Genomic DNA, 9,504 nt, shown 5'->3' on the forward strand with positions numbered 1-9,504 from the left:
GAGGGTGAAGGGTTACCTTTTTCTTGAAAAAATCACAGGGTGGTCCTGGTCCTTTATCTTTCGGATCTCTTCAATAATTTTAGAAAAGCTGTGGAAAAGATTGGTTGAATGCAGGTTTTAAAGTAACTGAAGTTCACATAATTGATTGCGTCCCACTTATAATTTGACCCCTTGATAGGATCAGACTAACCAATATGGTTCCTCAGTCTTGTCATTTCGGCATTGTCCTTTTCTTGTCCATTGTCTACTCATTGCTACCAACCTCTTCAGATGTATTCAGTTTCTATTCTTTCTTTTCTCTCTGAAATCCCACCCAACGCTTAACAAAACAAAACAAAAGTCTATCACGTTTTGACTTCTTTCCTGGCTCTTTCTGTTCATAAATAAACCCCAAAGAAACATGTTGGTTAAACGAAGATGACATAATCATTTTTTTAAAGTTGTGTGTTTGTTTAAGTATCGGCCATTTTGTATTTGAAAAGAACGAGACAGATGGACAGAATAACAGAGGGAAAGGAAAGAAGCAGGACATACCAGTGGTACTCCCCAACCACCCTCTAGTAGAAAGCCAATGAGAGAGCAAGATTTTTCTACTGATTCAAAATACGAAATAAAATATATACCACATAACGAAATTGTTGGATAACCGAGCGCACCCCTCCCCCTCACCCCTCTCCCTCTTTCTCTTGAAAACATAAACAAAGATAAAAACAACCCACACTAACAACAATTTAGAAAAAACAACAACAAAATGCCCTTATTCACGAACACAAAAACACAAAGAATACAATCAAAACAAAATAAACAAAAACAAAACAATAAAAGAAATTAGAAAACGAACAACAGATAAATCGAAAAACCTCCCCACCGGAACTTGTCATAATTGCCAGACTTTGCCACAGGGGCACCCTGGTATTATCTTAACAATTATCACCACTCCCTGGTTGTTTTGACCTCAATGGAGCTATCCCAACTCTTGACCGGAAGCTCTTCAGCACCACACCACTCCCAGCTCTTCAAGCAAGGGAGGTGACTCACTGACCCACGCTTGGCGCGCTATATAAGATCAGCTGACCGGACCAAAGTAGTTTTGTGACTTGTTTAAAAGGTAAAAGCAGGCACAGGCAAATTACGGTCCGTGAGCCTGAACCCTGCCGCAAGTCGACTGAACATGATCGAATCTGGCCTGACGACCACCTGTCCATGTCGATAACCTGTATAAAACGGCCACTTTAAAAACCCTCCCTCCTTTGCGTATTGTTTTCCCATTATTATGACACCGTCTAACACGACAACCATTTAAAATGAACACTTTATTCCTCGGTAAATTATAATTTACAATAAACACACACACACACACACACACACACACACACACACACACACACACACACACAACACACACACACACACACTCTATTGACACACACACACCCCCCATCCTGCAAATCCACACACAGTTTCAAACACCTAGCCATCTTCCTTCTTCTAATCAAAGGGCGGTAACTGCCACCACCACCATTAACATCATACTAGAGTTATCCTCCCTTTCCCTTTGCCCAGCCTCGCCACCACCGCTCGCAAGAAAAATATGGCGTCTTCTGTTGAGGGACAAATCAGGGCTCCGCAGACAGATGTCGCCAAGAATCTCCCCAAATCGAATTTTCGGCATCTCTGGCTGTGAAATTAAGGGGTTAATTTCCATTAATTTTTACTGGTTTGCCCGCTCGATGCCTGTCTCGGAGTAGGGGGATCTATTGACACGCTGTTTGCGGCTAAATGTAAATGTGTCAAGACTGTGGGAAAAGAAACAACAAGAGTAGAGTGGACAGAAACATACTTTTTTTTAAAGTACAGACGTCTGGACGTCTGGAATGAAAACGTCTGAGGAAGATTTCAAACAGAAATAATCTCGGAATTTAAAAAAGAAGCAATTCCAATTCTCAACAGGACGTTCTGAATTTGGGTTGTTTTGGTGAAGTTTTAAGGGTCTTCATCCATTTGGCTCGGTCCTATCTGAGATCGACTTTAAATTCGGAGGTCCCGCCACTTAAATAATCTTATAGTGTTTAAAGGGGCGTTAAGCCTATTGTGATGAAAATTGATAATAGGAGATAAGAAAGGAATTGGTTTGTGGGTTTTAAGGAGGAGAGTATGCATGTAACGTGCTCTAAAAAGAGTGACGATGATGAGGTTAAGAATTTCAAAGTTTTGTGAATAGTATCTACCTCATGATGAAAACACAAAGTAACATGCTCTTATACACCTTTATCAGGGGCGAAGGCTGACTTGTTTGACAGGGTAATCAAAGTGAAATGGGACCAGATAGGGCCTGTAGATATCACACAAGAATCTTACTCGAGGCGGCGACTCTGAGTTGTGAATGAAAACAAATCCAGAATTCATATTGTATGTTCAACCGCCAAAATAATCGGGAAAGTATCTTATTAAATATCAGTTCCCACTAAAATTAAACTTAACTTTAGATGTGAATACATAAACACAAAGCAAAGAAGCAGAGATGTCAGTACTAGATCTATATGTTATAGATCTACCATTGAGTCTCACTCTTTGGTAGAACATGACAATTATTATTTTTTAAATTTCACTTTTGGCTGTTTTTGTTAGCCTTTCGCGGCCAGGAGCTGGTGTCATAATCGAGGTCACGATTTGATTATAGGACGGTAAAACGTCGAGGAAAAAAAACAAGCACAAGCAGCAGTCAAGAGATTATCAAGAGTTAGTTCCCCTCACATTTGTGAGGTAGACTCGACCAGTGTTAGTTAGCTTACTTAATCAGGGCTTGTGATTGATTTTAACTGTGACCCCAAAGGGGTGAACAGGGTATATGTGGCAATGAAACAGCTTTGACTGCCATGCACATGTTCCCTTCAACTCTATTCCAGCCTCACTTTAAGCTTATTTAATCAAAGCTTGCGACTGCTTATGGAGTGGGCCGAGAGGGGTGAGGAGGCTATTTCTGTGGCCGTGAAACCGTTTTGAATATTAGGCATACTGTTCGTTGTTGGTTACGAACGTCTTTTTACATTTAATTTATGAGATTTACGTTTAAGGATGAATTTGACAGCGACAATGTTTCAAAATTAGAAAGGGAAGCAGTGATTATTTGATTATATAGACGCTTCGCCCCTGACCTTTATGATATAAACTGTGACGTTTTATTTCAGCTTCTTCCCTTTCTTCATCTATCTTTGACATACCCTATATATAAAATAAAATGAGGGGGAAAAATGATTGTTTGTACAGGCGATTGTTTTGGGTAGGTGGTCGTAGACTGTATGTTTGCTTGATTTAAATGGTATGTTTTATTAAAAGAAACGAAACATTCCTGAGAAAGTTTGCCTATGTCAAGCGACTAACGTACTGCCCCATTTTATCTCGTTTCAGAGGTGAAGTTCCAGATGGAGTTCTCAAGAAAAAATCACAATTTGTCCAAGCCTCCTCCGTGAGTGAGACAGCCGAGGGCGCAGGTGATGGTTCTCTCAGTAAACGACATGTGGGTTCCATCGGAAGTTCTTTTATCAAACGACCTGTCGATTCTATTGGAAGCTCTTTTATCAAACGACCAGTCGATTCCATCGGAAGCTCTTTCATCAAACGGCCAGTCGATTCCATCGGAAGCTCTTTCATCAAACGGCCAGTCGATTCCATTGGAAGTTCGTTCATCAAACGACCAGTCGACTCCATTGGAAGTTCCTTCATCAAACGGCCAGTTGACTCCATTGGAAGTTCCTTCATCAAACGGCCAGTTGACTCCATTGGAAGTTCTTTCATCAAACGGCCAGTCGATTCCATTGGAAGCTCTTTCATCAAACGGCCAGTCGATTCCATTGGAAGCTCTTTCATCAAACGACCCGTCGATTCTATAGGAAGCTCTTTCATCAAACGGCCAGTCGATTCCATTGGAAGTTCGTTCATCAAACGGCCAGTCGATTCTATTGGAAGTTCGTTCATCAAACGGCCAGTCGATTCCATTGGAAGTTCGTTCATCAAACGGCCAGTCGATTCTATTGGAAGTTCTTTCATCAAACGGCCAGTCGATTCTATCGGAAGTTCTTTTATCAAACGGCCAGTTGATTCCATAGGAAGCTCCTTCATCAAGCGACCTGTTGATTCAATCGGAAGCTCCTTTATCAAGCGACCGGTTGACTCTATCGGAAGCTCTTTCATCAAACGTGGCGTTGATTCAATTGGAAGTTCTTTCATTAAAAGACCTATTGACACTATTGGCAGTTCGTTTATAAAGCGCGGGGTGGATTCGATTGGTAGTTCTTTCATCAAACGGCCGGTGGACAGTATTGGTAGCAGCTTCATCAAAAAGAGAAGATTCGGGGGCGAAAATGAATTTATGAAGAGACCAATCGATACTATTGGAAGCAGTTTCATCAAAAAGAATGTCGACTCTATCGGTAGCAGCTTTATCAAACGGCCCATTGACACGATTGGAAGCAGTTTTATCAAGAAGAATATGGACCAGGCAGCGTTTATTAAGAGGCCTATTGACACTATCGGAAGTAGTTTCATCAAGAAAAGCATTGATTCAATTGGCAGTAGCTTTATAAAGCGACCCGTTGACAGTATCGGAAGCAGTTTCATCAAGAAAAACATTGATTCTATTGGCAGTAGCTTCATAAAGCGGCCGATAGACACCATTGGAAGCAGTTTCATTAAGAAAAGTTATGGACAAAACGAAATGATGAAGCGACCTGTGGACTCGATCGGCAGCAGCTTCATCAAACGACCGATAGACACCATCGGGAGCTCTTTCATCAAGCGAGGGGCTTTCGTTTACGGGGGACGCCATTTCAGGAAAAGGCCAAAACCCACTTGGCACAGGTTCATGAAGAGGCCAATCGACACCATAGGAAGTAGTTTTATCAAGAAGCGAGATGTGTTGGAGGAGGAGGCGGCGATGGACGGCACACAGGGCAAATTAGGCGCGAGTGATTCCGAAGGTCAGAGCAGACGAAAGCGTAGCACGAGCTTCCACGTGTTGGACTCACTTCCCCTGAGACGTGTGATCAACAGCCTGTACACGTCAGATCTTGATGGGTCACGCGACGAGCCTGCCCATGAGGGCCAGCTCACGTACGGCGACGTAGTGGAGCTCCTCCGATTCTTGGACAGGAACGAGTCTGTCATCAGTGATGAGAAGTTCGGAGACATTCTGGACAAGCCATACCTGGGCTCCGGTCAGATGGGGAGGTAAACATCTAAGGCCAAGGACTATGAATGAGAGAAACAGTTTAAAGTCTACCGAAATTTTGCCTTATAAAGAGTATAACGAAATGACTAATACAGAAAGGAGAACAAACAAAAACAGAGTTTTCATGACGCAAAATCTAACAATCCAACCTTTTGACTTTCGTGATTAACCTTTGTTACTCTGGATCTTTACCGGAAAATTCAACATTTTAAAATATTTTTGTGATATACGAATAAACTTTTGTTACACTGAACGCAACGTATATTCTCAGGATCGTTTTCTCCCCTGAAAGAGTTAACAGTCCAGCCAGAAATACTTTACAGCTGCACAGCAAACAGGCACTGTTTCAATTGATTCTGAGAAATGAGTAATCATTTTGTGTTGATCTATTCACGACTTACAACAAGTCATAGACCAACTTCTGTGTCACGTGCATCCATTAAAACATTAGATACGCTGTTTTGTGATATAGCAATAATTTTATGTACTGAGCCAATACGTCTATGAAATCCAACGAAATCTTCACACTTTTTTCACTCTATCCTTGTTTGCCGTTTCTCTATTTTATTTTTATTTAACCGCACCATCTTGGAACACACACAGAAAAGACTTTCAAAGGAACATGTGTGTAACTTATAAATGAACTTCAGTATTAACTGATTTGATATTAGTTGTCGGATTCTACACTGATATTTGATGGAACTTAAGCAATTGTGCAGTAAATCTCTTCTTCTAAACAGAACCTCATTTTTAGTATTCAAAAATAGTTTAAATGTTCAACCAAATTGATAAACATGATAACAGTTCGTCCTTCTGCAATGTTTAAGGATGAACTTTGTATCTGCAGAGCGATGGAAGAAATAAGGATCAAGATGATATGTGGCCTGTGCTATGGTCAATAACAGCAGTTCTAAAAATTCATGAAAGAAACAATGCACATTTGCCATAGGTTGAAAAACACATGTGTACTTAAGGGCACAAAAAGGAGCCAACGTTGTATCTAGAGGTCTCTCGGAGTCCAAAATCCTGCTTAAAGAGTGTTACAATGTTTTCAGCTCTCGTGGATCGATTTTAACAGAGCAATAGCAATAGCAATATACACAAGATTTGTGTGTGGGGAGTAAAAAAAGAGGAAGGGGGGGGGGTATCTAATTTATGTTTATCTTTTACAACTTTTCCAACTTTAAAGATTATTATATGTCAATTTTATCGATTCACAAGACTGTTTTGAGAGGTGTGATATCAACAATCTCCTGGAAAATACATATTCTAATAAATGAATTTCTACAGGTCCGTATTTGTTTTTGTTTTTGTTTTTTTCTGAATGTGAAGTGGAAATACTGTGGATATGTACGTGGGCGATTTATGGGACTTTTTCTTTAAGAACTTTTTGCCTACACGAACGTGGGAGACATTACATAAGGGTGGCCCTAGAGCTCACTTGTGGAATGGACACACCTTGAGAACACCGTAGCAAACATTAGTCACCAAACCTTGAATTAGAATCCACAAGGGCAGAGAGAGAAAGGAAGCCTTAAAGTGCTTTGAAGAGGGGTTTATAATCCAGATAAATGAGAAATATACAGCCGAACAGAGATGAAGATTATAACGCGGAACAGAAGTAGGTGGAGTGCTCTTGTTAGTGGCTTATACTGTGGTGCAAGGAGAAAAAGGCTGATGATGCTGATGATGCTGCTGAAGATGATGAGCGTGATGATGATGAGGTGGATGATGTTGATTATGATGAGGTGGATGATGATGATGATGATACTAATAATAGTAATAATGATAGTAATAATAATAGTATAATAGTAATAATAGTAATAATAATAATAATAATAATAATAATAATAATAATAATAATAATAATAGTAATAATAATAATAATAATAATAATAATAATAATAATAATAAATTGCATTTCGTTGATCCAGGTGGGGAAATTTGGGTTACAATGGCAAACATATACATGCATACATAAATACATATATAAATACACAATATTACACCAATACAGAACAATTTCACAAAAATGCCATTGCTGATTGCCACTGTGCAGCATCCTATAATTTTTAATCTAGGGTTGTCGTGTCGTGGGACACACCCATGTGACCACTAATAGAAACGTCGTGTCACCGACACTTGCGTGATATTACTTTGAGTCTGAACTCACTGCTCACCTAGCCACTGGATCTCCCAATGATGATGATGATGATGATGATGATGATGATGATGATGATGATGATGATGATGATGATGATGATGATGATGATGATGATGATGATGATGATGATGATGATAATGACGACGACCACGACGATGATGATGATGATGATGATGATGATGATGATGATGATGATGATGATGATGAAGATGATGATGATGATGCTGATGATCTGTCCTACAAGCAGCAGGCAAAAGGCATTCGAACAATCCTACACGAATCAGAAACACCAACTTTCATGTAACATTGTATACACTAAAAAGAAGATATAGTGCTATTTTCACATTGTATTTTAACTTTGACTATTTGTGAGGCGTGCTGACAAAATGAGTTACTTCTCGCAATCCACATATGGAGATATCGACCAGAAATAGACCCATCAAATTTGTAGATTTTAAACTGATGCCATTTTCTGCAAGTGAAATATATCTTTATTACTTCATGTAATAATTTGATATAGAGCTCTCTCTCTCTCTCTCTCTCTCTCTCTCTCTCTCTCTCTCTCTCTCTCTCTCTCTCTCTCTCTCTCTCTCTCTCTCTCTCTCTCTCTCTCTCTCTCTCTTTATATATATAAAACTAACTTACTTGACCATGAGGCTAAAATCTTAGAAAAAACTCATTTGTCAACACATAATATCACATTTAGTATAAAACCAGCGAGCTGGAGTACCATGCGCTCATATGACATTATGCAGTAGCGAAGGCAGTAACATTTTTGTTGTTGCAAACAAGCCATGTCGAATGACTATAATGGGCGTCGTCAATGAATAAAACGTAGGCGTTGTCCTCAATGTTTCTCTTGTGGCGTATGAATACGTTCTTGTAGCGTAGTTTCTATCTACCTATTTTTCTGTTTCAGTCAGAGAGTTTTCCACACCACCCCCCCCCCAAAAAAAAAATCCATTGTGAGACAGGAAGCTTAATCCAGTATTGATCTAACGCACTAGTAGACATCGTACGGGCATAATGTAAGAGGCTGAACATCATACTTGACGTGCTCATGTCCCTTGCAGAGTAGACAAAATAAATGAGTGTACAAAACTGTCAAAACGAAAGTAAGTACTAAAAGGGAATCTACTGGAAGAAAACATAATAACATAACTGTTTTAACAATCTCCTCGACACAATTTAAGTCAATTAAAAGGCGAACTTTGAATCTGCCTGCGACGGCAAACACGGCCAGGCTGAGATGCAACATTCCAGCAGAAAGACCGAGATACTTGATAACAAAAAAATGAGAAAAGATCTTTCCACAAAGTAATTGAACTCAAATCCTGCCCGCAACGGCGAAGCGCCAAACCGCTACACCATAACGCCAATATACAAAGTTACAATAATAGTGTGGTTGATCGTCAAAGGCATAAAGCTGTCAAAAAGGCTGGCCATACTTTTTACTTATTTACTTCCATTGAGGAGTTGAAAAAGAGTGTTGGGGATGTTCCGAGTAAAAATACATGTAAGCCCAAAAGAGTATACTATATTAAACATATTAGGTGGAGATGACGACCACATAAAAAAATAAACGGAGAAACAAACTGCTTAAAAGAACTTCGATAGAAAAGCAGATAAATAAACGAACTGACAGGAGAACCAGACTGCATGAAAGAAAATCATTGGAGATGTAGACTACACAAAAGAGCATAGGTGCAAAAACAGACGATATTGAAGAGCGTTGATGGAAAAGCAGATTGCATGGAAGAACATCAACGGAGAAGCGGACTACAAAAATCCCCAAGCTCGGACAACTCTAGCATAGGCTGAGAGCTGAGAGTAGGAATGCCTGGAGAATGACATGAGAGGCCATTAACATTTTTGCGAAAACTATTTAAAGCTTTCTTGATAGGTTTTCCTCTGAACTTTTCTTTTTTTAAAATAAGGAGTACTGGTCAGGGCAGGTCGGGGTTAGCTCTTTGAGACGGGGGCTCTATTCAAACTATTTTCAAGAATAATTTTCCTGGTCACTGTAAGGGACTTTATGTCTTTTCATTTCCGAGGTTTTCAGGACGCTACAGGGATTTTTTCCCCCTGAGCTACTGACGGACAGCTTAATTAA

General features: G+C 39.8%; 1 protein-coding gene across 3 annotated transcripts in view; it reads left to right on the forward strand.

Moving 5' to 3' along the window:
- LOC100533411 (pedal peptide 2) overlaps positions 1-6,520 on the forward strand; it is a 95,931-nt gene extending 89,411 nt beyond the window's left edge. For all 3 annotated transcript variants that reach the window (XM_035968275.1, XM_035968276.1, NM_001204694.1), the window contains 1 exon segment: positions 3,409-6,520. In XM_035968275.1, coding sequence (XP_035824168.1) covers positions 3,409-5,230 — 1,822 coding nt within the window. In that variant the 3' untranslated portion in view covers positions 5,231-6,520.
- Positions 6,521-9,504: the final 2,984 nt, after the last annotated feature.

Source organism: Aplysia californica, unplaced genomic scaffold (genome assembly GCF_000002075.1).
Source record: "Aplysia californica isolate F4 #8 unplaced genomic scaffold, AplCal3.0 scaffold00049, whole genome shotgun sequence".
Classification (NCBI taxonomy): Eukaryota; Metazoa; Mollusca; class Gastropoda; order Aplysiida; family Aplysiidae; genus Aplysia; species Aplysia californica.